Genomic DNA, 17,962 nt, shown 5'->3' with positions numbered 1-17,962 from the left:
CATTGCTACTCCTCCTGGACATGTATATAAATATGTAATTTATTGTATATTTCTGATGACTACAAAAGGCTACAATTCGAAATGTCTTGCAGCTCAACATTGAGGACTTGGTGTGTGCCATCTCGTTATTAGTTGTATCGCGTATCAGAGAGGTTCCATTAACATAACTCATACAGCCACACTCGTGCTATCTCCTCCAGTCAACGTTTCAAAGGCCTTCTCACTAATGCAAAGCTCAGGAACAACCTTACCCAAACCTGGCTGTCCAAAGATGCTCAGGGCACAAACGCCGAGATAAGAATGCAAAGGATCTGGAATCTCGCCGGGGGTCTTACCAAAGCCACCCAGAAGTGTGTTCTGAGTGTTGTTGAGAAGATATTCACGGGCCAGATCAGCCGAAACATAATTCGTACCTCCCAGACTGGCCAATGAAGCACCCACCCAGAATGAGTAGCATGTGTCTGCCAGTTTTCCAACTCTGCCATTAAAACCTCCAGTCTGGGGGTCTCCTTGTTCTTCCTCCGACGAGTCATTGTCATCTCTCTTAGATGACTCGGACACCTGCGTCTCGCTTGTTCTCTCGTCACACTGCCTGCCCACAAGCCATTCTAACGTTGTTCCCCACTCCTTGTTGTTCAGTTGGCCGGCGTTCTTCAACGCTGACAGTCCGCAATATGTCAGTCCGGAGTGCGGCTCGGTGACGTTGCCCGTCTGACCTTGTCCAATGCCTCCCTGAAACGACTCTGTGTTCTTGATATGGCCAACCATAGCAGGGATGTTAATGTCTCGCGAACTAGACAATCTCTCTGAGGTATCACGTGCCAGTTGTCTAATGCCAGTGGCCAGGTAACAATATCTCATATCATAATCTGGGGCCACCTTTCCATCAATGCAAAAGGATCCAAAACTGCCGTCATCACGCTGACAAGAAGCCACATACGAAAGAATTTTGTCACGCGATAGACGTGTCCAGATCTCCCGGTCACCTAGGATGCCGAGACACGCAAGGCCGAAGAATGTGGCTGCGAGGTTAGCCGGGTCATATTCTGAGTTAGCGTAAAACGAAGCGGATGAATCGGGGTCAGTATCTATAAGAATGTGGCAGATTACAAGACAGACATTGAGAGGCGCCGAAACCAGGCTCTATTTACTTGGATCTATTTCACACTCATGGGATCAACAGATCAAGAAAAGTGAGTCCATTCCAGGGAAATGGTCTCGGGCCATGTAACAGACATCGGCAGTAACAACATGGGAATCTCAGTAAGATGCTCTCAACCCCCTGATGACTCCTCATAATTCAGGATCACCCCTACTATATCACCATAACCACATCTCCGCCTCTTTCCCCATACTCACTGTTGTCTCCCTCTCGTGACTCGCTATGCTCATGTCCACAGAGCTTGAACGTGGGGGATCCTCGAAATCCCTCCCCAGACTCGACCACCTGCTTGTAGATCCACTCAATGTACTCCTTTCTCTGTTCGTCTGTCTTGATGAACTGATCCAGGGTTCCCAGAAGATCTAGTCCGCTCAGGCAGAAGTAGACGATGGAGAGCCGGTTTCCGTCGTAGGAAGTCGCTTGTGCTGGCAGCAGAAACAGGCAGCGGCTGAAGTATTTTGTGTGTTTAGTTTTCTCCATTTTTCGGGTGGTGTGTAAATGGATGTTTGCCATTAAGGGGACATTTAAAGTTCCATATTGTCTGGAGAGGTTTTAGGTTGGTGGGGGTGCAAAGGGGTGTTTTTGGAGATATTGGAAGAGATATTGAGTGATTACAACACTTGTAGGTTGCTAATACCACCGCCCTGGGTCATCCACTAAAATATTGGAGCAATTAAATCACTTTTGAGGCGTCTGAAGTGTGTCTTAATGCCAGAAGAAGAGCTAAGTAAACCTTTAAGATTAATTGGGAGGAAAAGGGAACTAACATTGGAGATTTAGTTTAGATGGTTGATATTCATTGGAGATGTCGACGGGGCGCATGGAACACCAAATCAGCGTAATGGAACACCACTATTTCCAGCTGAATCCCATTGTTCTATTAGTCATCTTTCATCACTCGATTTGCTTCTGTTATTGACTGCTTTGAACGTCTGTCTTACACCTGTCTGCCATATTTCAGTTTCGCTTAAGACAACGGCTATCCGTTTGTTTCTGAACTGAAAAATACCCTCTATTAACACTGCGGGGTAACCGATAACCGAACAGGTGCAACTCCAGATCTAGGGTCTGTGATGAACGCGCCAAATGGATATGCAAAGCACGCTGTTTAACTGGAGGGGGCGGCTCTGATGACATCGTGCGTTTCATGGTATGTCGTTGAAACAGATTTAACCCGTTGATTGTTCCGAGTCATACCTTCATTGAGTCGAGACGCGTATTGGTAGGTTGATCTGCAAGGGTGGGACTTCTGGTTGGACCAAATGGCTGTGATTTAAAACAATATCACGTTGTATTTTGTATCTGATATATTATCGTGTACAGATTGTAATCCCAAGTACTGTAGTGGATATCTGTACATACTGTACTGGATGTACTTGACTGGTATCACGTACCATAACGTTCCGAGACACGTTCCGCGAAGCATGCAGATTGAACCGAGAAAAGGAGAAGCACGTAGAATGACAAAGAAGTATTGAAAATCTCGTCCTAAAGCGGTACTTCGGTTATGACTCTTGGAGGTATTGATTTACAAAGAGTTCGGAAGACCTCAGCCGCATGTTAGTCTGTTATTAGTAATCTCGCTTATTGAGTCATGAACTCTGTTGGTCGAGGACTGTCACACATTGTTGGCCAATTGTCTATTGTGAAGATATACAAATTATATAGCTGAAATAATATTGATCCGGGGATTCGATTGAGAGTTATTTCATTTCATTTGGATCAAAATAGCCCAAGTTAATGATCTCCATTCCCTACCCCGCTAAACCCAATTCTGATACATAAACCCCACAACCGCATCATCTCAACAGCAGTAACACTTCCATACATCCGCAATGACGACGACATTTGGACATACTGCTCGACATAAGTTCTGGGACTTTGACTCGCAGAATACGCCTCTGAACCACGGATCGTTCGGAGCAACTCCCAAAGATGTGGAGGAGAAACGGTTCGAGCTGATCCGAAAGATCGAGAAGAACACAGATAAGTTTATGCGAGTGGATCTCTACAAGATGGAGGACGAAACTCGAGAGTTGGTGTCTAAATGGATCAATTCTGAGAAGCTCAACACGGTATTTGTTCCCAACGCCTCTGTGGGCTTCAATACCGTCATTCGAAGTCTTCCCTTGAAGGAAGGAGATGTGATTGTTCACTGTAGCACTCTCTATGGTGCATGCGACAAGACTCTTCAGTTCATGGAGAACCGATACGGAGTCAAGTCGGCCAAAGTCGACATCACTTACCCCGAAGATAGTGACAAGGATATCGTGGAGAAGTTCCGAAAGGTGATCAAGGAGAACCCCAAGACCAAGATGGTCATTTTTGACACTGTTTCTTCCATGCCTGGCTGTCTTCTTCCTTTCAATGAGCTTACTCAGCTTTGTAAGGATCTGGATGTCTTGTCTTTCATTGATGGAGCCCATGGTATCGGTCTTGTGGAGCTCAATCTGAAGGAGAACGAGCCTGATTTCTTCGTTTCCAACCTTCACAAGTGGGGATACGTTCCACGAGGTGCTGCTGTGCTTGTAGTTGCAAAGAAGCATCACAACAAGATCCACACTTTGCCCGTTAGTCACACTTATCTTGATGATGAGTTCGAGGCAGCTTCTGAACTGGACAAGAGCCGCCGTCTGGTCGACAGATTCACTTTTGTTGGTACCACTGACTTCTCCACTCACCTCTCTACTCCTGCTGCTGTCAAGTTTAGAGAACAGATTGGCGGCGAAGAGGCGATCCGAAATTACTGCTTCGAGCTGGCTAAGAAGGTGGGAACTTTTGCTGCCGACTTCTTCGGAACTGAAGTCCTAGAAAACGCCGCTGGAACACTCACAACCGCCATGGTCAACATCAGACTGCCCGTGAGCGAAAAGTGGCTCAATGAGGCATCTGCTGAAGATAAGGAGCATCTGCTCCAAGTGATCAACACCTACCCTCTAGAGAACTTTGACACTTTTGTGCCTCCGGTTTTCCACAACGGCAAGCTGTACATTCGACTTTCTTGTCAGGTCTATAACGAGTTGTCGGACTATAAGGTCGGTGTTCAGTCTGTCAAAGAGGCCCTTAAGCAAGTCCCTGGCGTTCTCGCTGAGTGAGCTCTATAGATCGAGCCGACCTATCTATAGCCGTCTTCTCATACACGTGCACATTGTCTGATTCAATTCAGTAAATCTATTATTATTCTATCGTAATTACAGGGATATTGTACACCCACAGGAGATGAGCTAAACAGTCTACATGTGTCGCATCTCAGTTTTCAGTTGACGCTCGATTACGGCGGGGTTGATCCGGCCCTGAGTAGCCTTCATGACCATACCAATCAGGAACTTGATGGAACCCGGCTTGGAGCCGTCCTTAACAGACTTCACAACAGACTCATGCTCGTTGATTACCTGTCTGCAGGCATCCACCACATCTCCAGACTCACCAAGCTCGAATTCCGTGATGGCTTGTTCGATAGTCATGTTCTTGAGATCCTCGGGGTTAGCCAGGAAGTGCTGGAACAGAAGGCGGGCCGAGGGAAGCGTCAGCTGGTGGTTGTGAACGGCCAAAATGAGCTCAGCCAGTTTTGCAGGAGGGTAGATGGAGTTGTAGTCATGAGCACCGAGATCAGGCTCCCCAGACTCGGCAGACTCGGCAGCACGAGCCTCATCGGCCTTTCGAACTCGTCCAAGAAGCTCGTTAACCACCCAGTTGACAGGCTGCTTGAGAGCCTTGGCATCCTCAGTCTCCTCGCTCACTCGCTCAAAGACCTCAAAGTAGTAGTCAGACAGGCCAGCCACGTGAATCAGCGTAAGGGCGTCCTTGGTGGTCACGTAGTAGGGATCATCTGTCAGTCTAGAGAAGACCTTGTCAGGCAGCTCGGGGAGACTGTCTCTAACCTTCAACAAAGTACCCTTACTGAGTCGGATCAGCGGCAGTTCGGGGTCAGGCATGTATCTGTAATCGACAGCGTTCTCCTTGGATCGAAGAATGAATGTCTTCTTGCCATCGAAACCCATGGTCGACTTCTCCACAGTTCCTCCCTTGCCTACCAGTTCTACTTGTCGGTTGTACTCGGCCTCAATGGCGGCTTCGATGGAAGAGGTGTTGGGCAGGTTTTTGATCTCGCACCGCTCTCCGTCTTCTCCAATGGACACGTTGACATCCACTCTCATGGCACCTGACTCAAATTCTCCAGTGGACACACCAATGCGTTTTAGCAGGGTCTGGAGCTTTTTGACAAAGGCAGCGGCATGCGAGGCGGTATGAATGACGGGCGCTGTGACAATTTCGATAAGAGGCATGTTAGTTCGGTTGAGATCCACCAGGGTCTCTGATCCGTGGTAAGTGGACTTTCCAGTATCCTGCTCAAGCTGAATCTGAAGAATAGGAACGTCGATAGATCGAGATGCCAGATCGCGTGTGTCTGCTGAGTCAGTGTTGGCCTCCTTAGCGAGTAGGGCAGGCCATTCATTCTGACTGTACAGATCCCACCAATTGAGCTTCAGCTTTCCGTTGATGGCGAGCGGCTTTCGATGTTGAGTGATCTGGTAGCCTGCGGGCTGGTCCGGGTAGAAGTAATGCTTTCGGTCGAAGGCAGTGAGCTCCTTGACATCACATCTCAGAGCAATGGCCGCCTTGAGCGCCAGAAGCAGAGCCTGGGGATTCAATCGCGGCTGTGTTCCGGGAAGAGCTGCGTCGAAGTAGCTGACTTTTGTGTTGGGCGTGGTTGACAACGAAGGTACTGTGGTGGAAGAAAACAGTTTTCGTTTGGTGAGCAGCTGTGTGTGGATCTCGAGGCCGACAACCAGCTTGGGAGCAGTCGAGGTGGCGTAGGTACGGGATTTAGTCACGTGAGTGACACGCGCGACGATTTTGGTGTCACGTGATATTCGGAGCATGTCTTTTTTTCGGGCTGATGATCGACCGCTGTGGGGTGGTGGTGGTGATTGTGGGAACGTTGTGATTGAGTTGCTCACCCAAGGTTGAAGGTGTAAATTAGGTGCAGCTCCCTGCATGATGTTGCGATTGGGGGAAATGGCAGAGTTGATAAAATGTGTCCTGGATGTGACTATCGGTGAGAGGGTAATTAATATTGTTTTATTGAGTATGGAGAGGTAGAAGGAGACGGTTGTGAGTGAATTGCAGTTATTCTCCGCGTGTTTAAGAGTGTCGTAGAGAGTTGAGCAATGATTGTTGTTCAGTTAGTTGAAAGAGAAGTGTATATTTGTTAAAGATATCGGAGAGACATACAGATAGTTGAAATAAACCAGTTGAACAAAAGATTCTAGTAAACAATCATGTCAACGGATATCTTACCCCTGTCACTATATTGCAACTTCTCTTGATCCTGTTTCACTCTATATGACTAATACTTGCCTACAGTGTGTCCAGTCTCACCAAGGCTGCAATACCCACCATACCACGTCTACTATATGCCGCACAGTCTATAATAGCAATCTGAATGAATACTTAGCAGCATCGGGAATCTGATCCGTAGTTCAATGTCTATAAGTATTCGGAAATGGCAAGTACATGCTACTTTATGCCGACACTGATATTGATTCGACCCATAGTATAGCCAGTAGAGGTCTCAGAAAGACTTGGAAAATGTCAGGGAGTTTCTGAAGAGCTATATGATGTCCTATTAGTTGTATAAATTGATTCGAATAGTTTCAATTCCTTCTGACAAACACTAGATAGGTGTATTTGTTGGACATTAGCAGCAGCATGTACATAGTAGACCAACTTCTCTATTGCTAAGAGATCTTGCACCTTACTGAATTACCTATAATTTTTCACCTCAGATGAATCTGAATGTATAGAGCTATTTGCTCAACTCTGCGACACTCTTCCTCCTTCGTGTCGTGTGGGACGGGCGATACTCGACCGCCCCCATTGAACTCAAGATGAGAAACGAGATAACCAGATGAAGACATACACACTCCCAAATACAAGGGCTTGGGTGACCCTGAAACTGTTTCAAACCAATCTATACACTATCTGACACTCTCCAACATCCAAACTCCGCACTCATCTCATCTCAAGCAGCTACTTTATGCCGTCAAGGTGAGCAGGTCGTATCGCTTTAATCGATACAAGACAGTCGCTATGACTCTAAGGAATGTCCAAATTTTCCCAGGCCCTATATAAACCACCCCCAGACCCTCTTTACTCTCCATCAAACAAGTATTCTTCACACCCACTACAATGCAGATCAAGAACCTCGCCCTCCTCTCCATGGCCGCTCTTGCCGTCGCCGCCCCCATGAACGACCAGGCTGAATCCCCCGAGGACATCCACCAGTTCAAGGATAAGATCCACTCCAAGAAGTGCCCCCAGAAGGAGTGCCCCAAGTCCACCACTATTATCACCACCCACTACACCACCATCACCGGTACCATCGCCATCGATGCCAAGCCCTGTGCTCCTACTCCTACCCAGAAGAAGCACTGCCCCAAGTGCGGTGACCCCAACTGTGGTGGTTGCTAATGGGTTTCCGATCATCTACAATCGAACCCCAGGGATCCTCTAGAGTATTATCAGTACTATGTAGACGTTTTATAACTCTCTCAAAACAATACATTTTTGACCAACCCCAAGCTCCAGTAGTTCTTGATACGCCTCCTAATCTCAACTACTTTTTAACTAAATTGTATTTCATAATCAACTAATAGTTGGGTGTTTTCCACTCATCAACCAGCACAAGTACAACAGGATACTGTCCATCAAATGCGGTATTTGTTTGTGTTACAGAGTACATACGGTAGTTGTAGTGAATATCGCGTGCCAGAGCACAAATATACAGGTAGACCATCTGAAACTATTACACACACTGCCACTGGTAAAACACTCAACCTCCAATCAGTGTATCCTAACACCTAACAATACATAACCTATCTAACTATATACACTCCCCTTTTGCGAATTCACAGAACTCGATTGCGAAGATAGCCAGTCACAGACATAGCTCTTCTGTCTAGCACTCCAAAAGCACTCCAATATGGACACACTCCTCCGTCCACTCCCCCATGGCACAGGCGACCCACGTCATCGCCACCAACGGCAGCTTAGGAGAATTTCCACCTCGTACCACAGTTCTCGCACGTGCAAAACGTGGTCAACGGCTCATCTGCAGATCTCGTCTGCATCTGGTAGTAACTGACCTTCTTCTGCTTGCACTTGCCGCATGTGAATCGGTCCGTCACGGCTCTCTGTTCCGTGGCTCCTCGAGCAGCAAACAGGTTCTGCTTCTCCATCTCCTCAATCTCCTTCTTGAGCTCGTCGGACGCCATTTCCTGGGGCGACATTCGGCACAGTCGTTCGGCCGAAATTTTGCCCGAAATGACGTTGCCTCGCAGACCGGGGTTCTTTGGGTCCTTGAGGTTGATGTACAGAGATCGCATCTTGGGGCGGTAGTTGCCGCCGGTGCCGTTCTCCATCTTGTACACCTCATTCTCAATGGCCTTGGCGCAGGCGAGCACCTCATTGGGGTGCGCAGTCATGCCGACAGCCAGCGCAGTGTAGGTTACATCGATGCACCGGTTTCGCACCTTGTCCGAGTAGATTTCTGTAGACACACCGTCCTTGGCCGGGGTTCGTTGGCCCGAAGGAGGCGTATACGAAGTGGCGTTACCAGAAGACGCAGAGCTGGACTTGACCGGTCGGCTCTCCTCCTTGGTCTCCTTCTTGCCCTCTACCTTCTTGGACGCGTCTCTCTTCTGGGCCGTCACCGTGTCCTTCCACGACTTGATCATCTTCTTGACCAGGTCCGAGATCCGGCTGTCGCTGGAGGTTCGCAGCTTGTTGACGGCAATACCCAGCTTGGTCTCTCGCAGCAGCTTCTCCGTAGGCTCCACCTCCTTGTGCAACACCTGCAGAATGTCGTATACCGCCTCGCCGCTGGCCTTTTCCAGGTCAGCCATCAGCTTTTTGATTTCCGCAACACTGAGTCCCATGATGGTAGTGATGTGATGATGACTTTACAGAGATGATGTCTCGACCGAGTGCTGAATTGTTCGCGTGAGACTGCTTCCAATGTGAAACTTTATTTTTGCCCGAGACGAAATTTTGGCACAGCAATATGCACGGTGATATTACTATGGTGGAGGTGGTTGGAGGTGGTTGGAGATTGGGCCAGAGACGTATATATCCGGCATTTTCAGGTTAAGAGCCTGTTTGTGGATTGTAAGGGCGTGCGGTGGGTACGACGACCCCATAATTACCCTGGGTAGCTCTCAGCATGCGCAGACTTCACACTTGCTACTGGACGCCCTATCTTGTAGGACTACCGGTACTTGGGTACATCGGCGTAATCAATTTAAACGGACTTAACCTACAGTACAGGTTATGAGCGAACTCAGGTGAGACTTGTAGATCTTTGGCGCAGATAAGTTGTTGATCACTGTCAGGAGAGTCCTGGGCGTATTGACGACGGCCTAATGAGCAAAGGAGTGTGTGTCACGTGAGCAAATGAGTCTGACGACAAGCTTCGAAAGTTATCTTGTCGATATATCTCCGGGTGCTGCTGTTGCGTTGCACAGTCTAAACCGGCAACGCATGTCAACTGAGCTTCAAGTCGACAGACAAACGTTTCCAAAAAACCAACAAAAAAACGTCTCCAAAAAACCAAAGAAAAACGTTTCTAAAAAACCAACAACAAAAAACATCATCTGAGCGAGTTCTGATTCGAAATTTGACCGCACTACTCCACCTTTAAGTACTCAGTGTATCCTCAAGCGTTGCCATGTCCTTCGGAAGCCATGTACTTTGCCATCCCAACTAAATTACTTACGAGTACTTAGTACAAGTACAGTTCAGTACTGTACAGTACATACTGCAGTCGTCCTCGCACTGTCTCAAGTAAACATCATATCATGGATAAGGGAAAATATAAAATACTCAACTTCGAGTGCAGAGTTCTGATACTTCAACAACACAATTAAACAGTCCCAAATTGCCAAATAAATCAACCAAAACACTTATTTCCATACCAACACACACATTATTCGCCCTTATATAACTCCCCCACCCATGCTGCCAGCACTCGAAACAAGGTTCCTTGTTAGCAACAACAACGTCACATTAGAATCCTCATTTTTGATAAAATTACTCTGAAAATTTGATATAAACACTCCAGAACTATCTTCAACCACACAGAAGCCACTTGACTTCGAATCATCAGCTTCTCTCCTCTTCTTCTCTTCTTCTCCAAGTTCCACTTGCTCCAAACTTTCATCACAACAAAGTTCCAATCTGCATACATTTCAGTCTACTCATCTACCGCTGAAACTTCCACCTTGAACATCAACACCAGTCTTCGATTGTCACACGGAAACCCACCACGTGACTGTATTTCGACCCTACTACTCCTTGCATTTCCACCACGTGACTCAACACGCCGTTTGCCAACGTGCTTATACGCCCACCTACTTATTCAACGTCGCAAACTTGTCACAGACATAAAATCATCAGTTGTTCCGACTTGAACAGTACGTGACCGACCCACCAGCCACACAGTCGTCGTCTTGTCAAGTGCCCGACTCCCCCCACGTTCTCCGATTCTCGATCACCTGCATTTCCAATCGAGTTACCCAGCCGACATCTTAGTCAGACATCCAGAAAACCTCGTGACACATCTCGTGACTGCACCCAAGCACCCACCCGCAAAGTCACCATCAGCACACTCACTACTTCACAATGACCGATCGAGTAGTTTACGTTGGATCTATTCCCTACGATCAGACAGAGGAGCAAATGCTGGACATTTTCAAATCTGTGGGACCGGTCATTTCCCTAAAGCTCATGTTCGATAAAGAAACCGGCCGTTCAAAGGGCTACGGATTCGCAGAATACCCCGATGCAGACACTGCCCGATCGGCTATTAGAAACCTGAATGGATTTCAGGTGGGCTCGAGACAATTGCGAGTGGATCATTCTCATGAGGGACAAGTCCGAGAGTTCTTTGCGTCTCAGAACCGATTTCCCAACCCCAATGTGTCTAAAAACGGACGTCCTGGCCTGCCAGCGGGAGTTCCTCTTCGGCAGGGTCTGGAACCTGCTCAGCAGGTGTCCGAGACTATGAACGGGTACACAAAGAGCCAGATGGTTGCCGTGGTGACAGACCTGATGAGCATGAGCAAAAACTCGCCTCAGCTCCTGGCGGACTTGTTTGCTCAGGCGCCCCAGTTGGCTTACGCTGCTGTCCAATGTCTTTTGAACCTGGGTCTGGTGGACGAACAGCGGGTGTTGAGTGTTGTCAGAGGCAACCCTGCCCTCATTGCTGGCGGCAACCCCCCATCTGCTCCTGCCCAGTCCACACCCGATCCTGTGGCTGGCAATGCTGCTCTTATTCAGCAGGTGATGGCTCTCAGTGAAGCCGATATCAACGCCCTGGCCCCCGAGCACCAGAGAAGTATCCGAGAGCTCAGAGACCGAATCCAGCGAGGTGAGGTTATTTAGCAAGAGCCGAGTGAAACACGACCAGATAGATTAATGAAATGTACTGTATATTGCATAACAACGAGCAATTACTGTAGTTTGATAAGTGTGGATGTGAGGTGGAATAGTGCCATTTTACTGGTCGCAGAATTCGAAGTACTGCAGCGTAGGTGTCCATGGTGTGTGTCAGTATACGACTTGTGTGATCTCAACGATACTCTCCCTACCGTACTAGAGATCCCCTAAATAGAACGTACTGTATGGATCACTCTTAGCAGTATTGATTGAGAGAGAACAGTCACCGTACATTAATTCATCAATACTATCCAGACATTTCATCGCAATTCTCTGCCCGATCCGATCTAAACATGACTCGTACTCTCGAGGTTGTCTGTTTTGGACTTGAACGGCTCCAACATTTCCAGATTCGAATTGACATGGATCTTTTTGGTTCTGTCTTCTCTATCGAAGAATTTTCATCAGAATGACATCAACATGTAAATATTCGTACCAATCACCCGTTTTTCTCCCCCTGTCCATCTCCTCTGTCTCCCCATAATAACCCTATTGTTCACTAACTTCTGCAGGCCAACCTACCTCTTTTCTTACATCACCACATTCTCCTGCACAACTTTGGAGCAGACGATCCAACATACGCCCCACGGCAGCAATCACTAATCCGAAAAGTGCAAAATGGACAGAAACACGCCGCAACCGCCATCGCGGACACTTTTTGTCGGTAACTTTCCGTTTGAAATGACCGAGCCAGAGGTTCGAGACATGCTGGGACGACATGGCACAGTGGTGGGCTTCCGTCTGGTCACCGAACGAGGCCCAGCAGACAACCGACGATCAAAAGGATATGGATTTGTTGAGTACTCGTCGATACCCGAGGCCGAACGAGCTCTGGAGTCTCTCAGAGACGTGCGAATCGGTCAACGTCAGATCCGAACAGCCTTCACACAAGACATGCAGCAACATCGAGCAGAGAGAGCACGTGAGGGATATGGGCGAGATCAGGGATACGGTGGAAGAGACGGCGGACAGGGATACGGTCGAGATGGAGGTAGAGACTACCGATCTCCCCATCCTGATGGACCCCAGAGTGGATATGGGGGTAACCAGGGCTATGGTGGTGGCCAGGGATACGGCCAGGGTCAGGGATACGGTAGCGCACAAGGATATGGTGGCCATGGCGGTCAGGGATACGGTGGTCAGGGTCACGGATACGATCGTCAGCAGTCGACACCTAACCCCACTACCCCCAACCCCAGCACTCCGATTCCCACGCCTGCTCCTACGCTGACCACGCCCGACGCGACTTCCACCGTTCTTTCGGCTCTTCAACCCAACCAGCTGCTTGATCTTATTGCTCATCTTAAGACTTTGATTACAAAGAACCCAGCCGAAGCGGCCCAGATTCTCCAGGTTTCCGAACCCATCACCTACGCAGCAGTCCAGGCCATGCTCCTGATGGGACTGATTGACGCGAAGGTTGTTCAACAGGTTGTCGGAGGTCAGCAGCCCCAGGCACCGGCACACTCCACTCCTCAGCCGCAGCACGTGACTCCCCAGCCTCAGGCTCAACATCACGTGGCGGCACCCACGCATCTGGATCCTCAACAGCAGCAGATGATCAACCAGGTGCTGGCTCTTACTGATGCCCAGTTGGCCTCCCTTCCTCATGATCAGAGAGCTACCCTGCAGCAGTTGAGAGAGAACTACCGAAGGGGTATCTTCAGTTAACCGCAAGCATGAAGATCTCGGAAAGCCCGGAAGTCATATTTCTGTTTGGTTGACTCTACCTTTACAGTCTCTCTTTGACACCGGATTTTTCACCAGATGATGTGGCGTATAATACCGTCGGAGACTAAAAACCAGAACTCTTGGTTTCCAGCAGCTATGCTTTTAAAGCAGCTCGCTTGAACACGACTGCGTCATAAGAAGGAAATCTGGGCTCACACATAGACGACTTATCTCGAAAAATGGACCATACGGTATATATGGTATAGTGATTGGATTTGCATTTTGAAGAGACGAAGGGGCTGTTATCGCGTAGCTAGCAGTACAATAGGCCACACAATGGCGACGACACCTCGAAGCTATAGGGCAGTATGTACATGTGAATTACACATCCTCTAGGGATCAATGAAGCAGCATAAACGAGCTTTCAGATTGAGTGGTCAGATGGCCCACCTATCTTAATCTCCAGGTGAATACATATTCACCAAGCCCTTCTTGATTATAACCACTATTCGTGATTACATAATAAGAATTTTGAACATACAAACCAGATTGTTCCAGAGTAACATTAGATAAAAAAGAAAAGTAATATGAAAATTGGCACGTTTTAGCGACTCGAATGATACCAAACACGTGACTATATCTCTTTGAGCAGCAAAAACTTCACAACTCGGTCAGTTCTAGTCGAAATCAATTCGGACCAAAGCATTCAAACTTTTATAGGTTCAATCATGAGCTTGGTACAAGAATTATCATCTCTTCATCTTCTTAAAATGCCATAATGATCTCCATCTATAGGTCTGCCTGGTGTAGCAAAATCTTGTTGGAACCTTATTTCCTCCGAAGTTGAGCATTTACATCAGGGTCGCAAATCAGCTCTCTTTCGCATCACATAACACAACTTGACACCTGCTACAATGTTCCGACTTGCCCGATTTTCCGCCTCCAGCAACGTGGTCCGTCTGGCCGTGGCCCGGCCCGCAGTCCGGCCCTTTTCCACCTCTCTGGCCCGGTTCAACGAGCAGAAGAAGCCCGAGCCCGAGCTCATGAACACTCTGGAGCAGTCCGAGTTCATCCAGAAGATCCGAAACAACGACCGAGTGCTCCACGAGATTGCCGGATTCCAGGACTTCATGCTGGAGAAGGGCTACGTGAATCCCGACGGTACTCGAGCTTCTGGTCTCATGACCATGATGAAGATGATTTCCGATAAGGAGGTTGGCAAGCGACTGGAGGGACTCAATGCTGTGCTTGAGCAAGAGCAGATTGAGGTGACCAAGGACGACATCAAGTCTTTGGTTGCTGCTCTTGGTATGAAATAATGCGAGGAACTTGAGTAAAGCCAAGGTTCATCGCTCGAGACGTATGTCCAGTGCTCCTCAGTCTGATGACAGACAAATTTGTGGATTGATACTATCAGGAGGATTGGGGTACTCTTGTTTATTGATTGACTGAGTGCCCGGATCTCTCCATGTACTGTCCAGTGTATTTAGAAAACGAAATATGACTGATTTATGTGGGGCACTGTACGCGGTGAGGATGTTGTACTCGTACTATCATAGTGACCAAGGGGGGAGGGGGTCGGTTGGAAGTTGTCTGAAGAGGAGGGAGTCATAAATCACAGAATTGTCGGAAATATCTCTTGCTGTGATTGTTGCGCTTCAATATATTCGCCTACCTGGTGAAATTCAACAGCACCACCATGCCAATGGGCAACATTTAAGGGGTTCAGAAGAGTCCAGCAGACGTCCAGGGCCACCATACGAGACAGCATAGACGTAATTGATCGAAAAACCTCATGGTAATGGTCTCTGCCAATTACTGTACAAAGAATCCTTCTTAACTGTCCTAGTTGATCCAACTACGAGTTGATCCTCCGATGGAAAGCCGTTGAGAGACCAATACAAGAGAATACGTGCGTTCTAGGAGCATATAGCTCGAGTTCCTAATACGCTAGTAACGGAATCCATGTTATAATACTGTATCCAAGAATTACAACGAATTAGAACACTCACAGATGTTTGTTCTACTGGTAGTCTCCGCCATGAAACCCTCTTCGGATGTCCAATTACTGTAATTGGGAAAATTGAAATTATAGTTGAAGTAGTATTGGGCTGGGGGTGCTCTTTCAATGATTGGAGAGAGCCATCATCAGGTAAAATATACAGGCGGATATCAAATACATAACTTTTAAACAGATTCAAGAAACACGCTTGAACTGACACAGTAATACTCACGTTATCGCTGGATCTGTTACGATCCTTTAGTTTGGGTTTAGTTGGTTAATGAATGACCCTTTGTACAGATAGTTGAGCATACGTCTTTGAGAAGACTCAAGGAGTTATACAGCAGTATGTCAGTAGTACTCGTACTGGTTCCAGTACAGTACGGTGGCGTCACAAGTATCGCTGCAAAACAGACGCTGCATCTGATATGCTCACACTGTAACCCATTACTTTGCTTTCATCTACACTTCGCCAGGCAACACTTGCTTGTTCATGTGATTAGATGCGTTCATGCTTCATAAAATAACTTATCCTATACACAAAGTGTTGAACTAATTACAAGGTGTTGAAAGTGGCTGTTCCTCCTTGAGACAGTCCGCCACGAAACTATCTATTCCAGGCGTATGATGATACCCCAGACTCATAACCCTTGACCCTTAATCGGTGGTCTTACTCAAAAGAACCATTCTTGACGAGGTAAGCGAGCAGATCGACCTTGGTAACAATGTGCACGGGCTTGACACCATCGGAGTCCTTCTCGGTGACAATAACACTGGAGTTGTGCTCGAAGAACTTGTTGAGAGCAGACAGAGGAGTGTCAACAGTAACCTCCACAAACTGTCGCTGCTTAGAGGCCTTCTTATCGCCAGAAGGAGTGCCAATGGAAAGGCTGGCGGTGGCAGAAGCAATGGCATCGGCGGTGAGCTGGTGAGAGTCGAGCTTTCGGAAGTCAAGCATGACCTTCTCAACGGGAGTCTCGGGGGTAGCTCGGCCGTGAGAAAGGTAAGAGAGCAGGTTACCAAGAGTAACAAGGCCAATGAGCTTGCCGGAGGACTTGCTGGAAACGGGGATCTGATCAAAGCCCTTCTCTCGCATGAGCTCGACAGCAGTAGCCACAGTGGAGTCACCCTTTACGGTGACAACGGGCTTGAGATGCAGATCGGCAATGGTAGCGCCCTTGTACTGCTGCTTTCGCTTGGCCTGCTCGGCGAGGGTGGCATCGTCTACGAAGCCGTTGTTCTTCATCCAGTCGTCATCAATGAACTTGGTGATGTAAGATCGCACAGAGTCAGGGAAGACGACAACCACAGTGTCGTTCTCGGTGAGGTCCTTGGCGACCTGAAGAGCGGCAGCCAGAGCCGAGCCAGAAGATCCACCCACAAGCAGACCCTCCTCCTTGATGAGTCGTCGAGACAGCAGGAAGGACTCTCTGTCCTCGGTCTTGATCCACGAGTTGATCACGTCTCGGTCCAGAACGTCGGGCACGAAGTCGTAACCGATACCCTCGACCTTGTAGCCCTCGTTGGAGTCGTTGAGAGACTCGGGGACGGCCAGAATGGAGCCCTTGGGGTCAGCAGCCACAACAACCACGTCCTTGTTCTTGGCCTTGAGAGCCTTGGCAATACCGGTGATGGTTCCTCCGGTTCCGGCGCCAGCGACGAGATGGGTCACCTTACCCTCAGTCTGCTCCCAGATCTCGGCACCAGTGCCGTAGAGGTGAGCGTCGGGGTTGGCCTCGTTTCCGTACTGATCGAGAATGACAGCCTTGGGGATCTCCTGCTCCAGACGTCGGGCAACTCCAATGTGGGACTCGGGGGCGTCCCAGGCGGCCTCAGTGGGTGTTCGCACAATCTCGGCTCCCAGAGCCTTGAGCACAGACACCTTCTCGTTGGACATCTTCTCGGGCAGAGTGATGATGGTTCTGTAACCTCGGACGGCGCCGACAAGAGCAAGTCCAATACCGGTATTACCAGACGTGGGCTCAATCAGAGTGTAGCCGGCGTCGGGCTTGATTCGGCCCTGCTTCTCGGCCTCAAGCACCATTCGCTTGGCAATTCGGTCCTTGACGGATCCACCAGCGTTGAAGTACTCGCACTTTCCGAGAATTCGGCACTTGATGCCCAGAGACTGGGGGATCTTTTGGAGCTCAACCATGGGCGTGTCGCCAATGTGTTCGAGCACGGTCTGGGCCACGGGAGGGGGAGTCATTGTGTATGTTGTAAAGATATGAGGGTGTGGTGGAGGAAGAAAAGTGGCTTGGGACAGGTGTAGAAAAAAGGTTACCATGTTTTTAGAGTTTAAATCGCCGGTTGTTATAGAGCACATTGGTGGGAGGAGAACTTATTGGGGATGTTATGGAGGGGGTGTTGGGGTAGATTTTATCGGGAAGAGCTTTGGGATTGGTATATATAGCACCGAGTAATGATTTGGAACTTTTTTGGAGTTCTTAGAATGCCTCAGTTGGTGGCTAGATCAAAATGTGTAAGTATCTATGCATCTCATCCAGATTTGTTGTAATTGATATGCAATATTTCTCAAATGAAAGAGGAGATCACGACGATTCGAATGATATATTGAATGTCATAATTGAACCTCCGTATTTGTCTTCTAAGTATATATTGGCAATGTT

At 48.2% G+C, this 17,962-nt stretch overlaps 10 protein-coding genes across 10 annotated transcripts; 5 read left to right on the top strand and 5 right to left on the bottom strand.

Annotated features, from left to right (window-relative positions):
• Window positions 1–168: 168 nt before the first annotated feature.
• YALI1_E11415g (uncharacterized protein) lies at window positions 169–1,642 on the bottom strand (the record flags this gene model as incomplete). Its single annotated transcript, XM_503728.2, has 2 exons — window positions 169–1,046; window positions 1,360–1,642. The coding sequence occupies 2 exons, from the start codon at window positions 1,640–1,642 to the stop codon at window positions 169–171; spliced, it is 1,161 nt and encodes a 386-aa protein (XP_503728.2).
• Window positions 1,643–2,997: 1,355 nt separating this feature from the next.
• Window positions 2,998–4,257, top strand: YALI1_E11402g (uncharacterized protein; the record flags this gene model as incomplete). The annotated part of the gene is made up of 1 exon (XM_503727.2): window positions 2,998–4,257. The coding sequence occupies one exon, from the start codon at window positions 2,998–3,000 to the stop codon at window positions 4,255–4,257; it is 1,260 nt and encodes a 419-aa protein (XP_503727.1).
• Window positions 4,258–4,395: 138 nt separating this feature from the next.
• YALI1_E11370g (uncharacterized protein) lies at window positions 4,396–6,162 on the bottom strand (the record flags this gene model as incomplete). Its single annotated transcript, XM_503726.2, has 1 exon — window positions 4,396–6,162. One exon carries the CDS (start codon window positions 6,160–6,162, stop codon window positions 4,396–4,398), a length of 1,767 nt encoding a protein of 588 aa, XP_503726.2.
• Window positions 6,163–7,354: 1,192 nt separating this feature from the next.
• Window positions 7,355–8,114, top strand: YALI1_E11351g (uncharacterized protein; the record flags this gene model as incomplete). The annotated part of the gene is made up of 2 exons (XM_503725.3): window positions 7,355–7,628; window positions 8,080–8,114. 2 exons carry the CDS (start codon window positions 7,355–7,357, stop codon window positions 8,112–8,114), a joined length of 309 nt encoding a protein of 102 aa, XP_503725.2.
• A 100-nt stretch (window positions 8,115–8,214) lies between these two features.
• Window positions 8,215–9,102, bottom strand: YALI1_E11341g (uncharacterized protein; the record flags this gene model as incomplete). The annotated part of the gene is made up of 1 exon (XM_503724.3): window positions 8,215–9,102. The coding sequence occupies one exon, from the start codon at window positions 9,100–9,102 to the stop codon at window positions 8,215–8,217; it is 888 nt and encodes a 295-aa protein (XP_503724.1).
• Window positions 9,103–10,843: 1,741 nt separating this feature from the next.
• YALI1_E11323g (uncharacterized protein) lies at window positions 10,844–11,605 on the top strand (the record flags this gene model as incomplete). The annotated part of the gene is made up of 1 exon (XM_503723.3): window positions 10,844–11,605. One exon carries the CDS (start codon window positions 10,844–10,846, stop codon window positions 11,603–11,605), a length of 762 nt encoding a protein of 253 aa, XP_503723.2.
• Window positions 11,606–12,277: 672 nt separating this feature from the next.
• Window positions 12,278–13,330, top strand: YALI1_E11309g (uncharacterized protein; the record flags this gene model as incomplete). Its single annotated transcript, XM_503722.3, has 1 exon — window positions 12,278–13,330. The coding sequence occupies one exon, from the start codon at window positions 12,278–12,280 to the stop codon at window positions 13,328–13,330; it is 1,053 nt and encodes a 350-aa protein (XP_503722.3).
• A 914-nt stretch (window positions 13,331–14,244) lies between these two features.
• Window positions 14,245–14,649, top strand: YALI1_E11289g (uncharacterized protein; the record flags this gene model as incomplete). Its single annotated transcript, XM_503721.3, has 1 exon — window positions 14,245–14,649. The coding sequence occupies one exon, from the start codon at window positions 14,245–14,247 to the stop codon at window positions 14,647–14,649; it is 405 nt and encodes a 134-aa protein (XP_503721.1).
• Window positions 14,650–14,706: 57 nt separating this feature from the next.
• YALI1_E11272g (uncharacterized protein) lies at window positions 14,707–15,977 on the bottom strand (the record flags this gene model as incomplete). Its single annotated transcript, XM_068282942.1, has 2 exons — window positions 14,707–14,834; window positions 15,893–15,977. The coding sequence occupies 2 exons, from the start codon at window positions 15,975–15,977 to the stop codon at window positions 14,707–14,709; spliced, it is 213 nt and encodes a 70-aa protein (XP_068139043.1).
• Window positions 15,978–16,002: 25 nt separating this feature from the next.
• On the bottom strand, window positions 16,003–17,658 carry YALI1_E11255g (uncharacterized protein; the record flags this gene model as incomplete). Its single annotated transcript, XM_503720.3, has 1 exon — window positions 16,003–17,658. One exon carries the CDS (start codon window positions 17,656–17,658, stop codon window positions 16,003–16,005), a length of 1,656 nt encoding a protein of 551 aa, XP_503720.3.
• Window positions 17,659–17,962: the final 304 nt, after the last annotated feature.

This window comes from Yarrowia lipolytica, chromosome 1E (assembly GCF_001761485.1).
Source record: "Yarrowia lipolytica chromosome 1E, complete sequence".
Classification (NCBI taxonomy): domain Eukaryota; kingdom Fungi; phylum Ascomycota; class Dipodascomycetes; order Dipodascales; genus Yarrowia; species Yarrowia lipolytica.
This window is presented reverse-complemented; position numbering and strand designations above follow the sequence as displayed.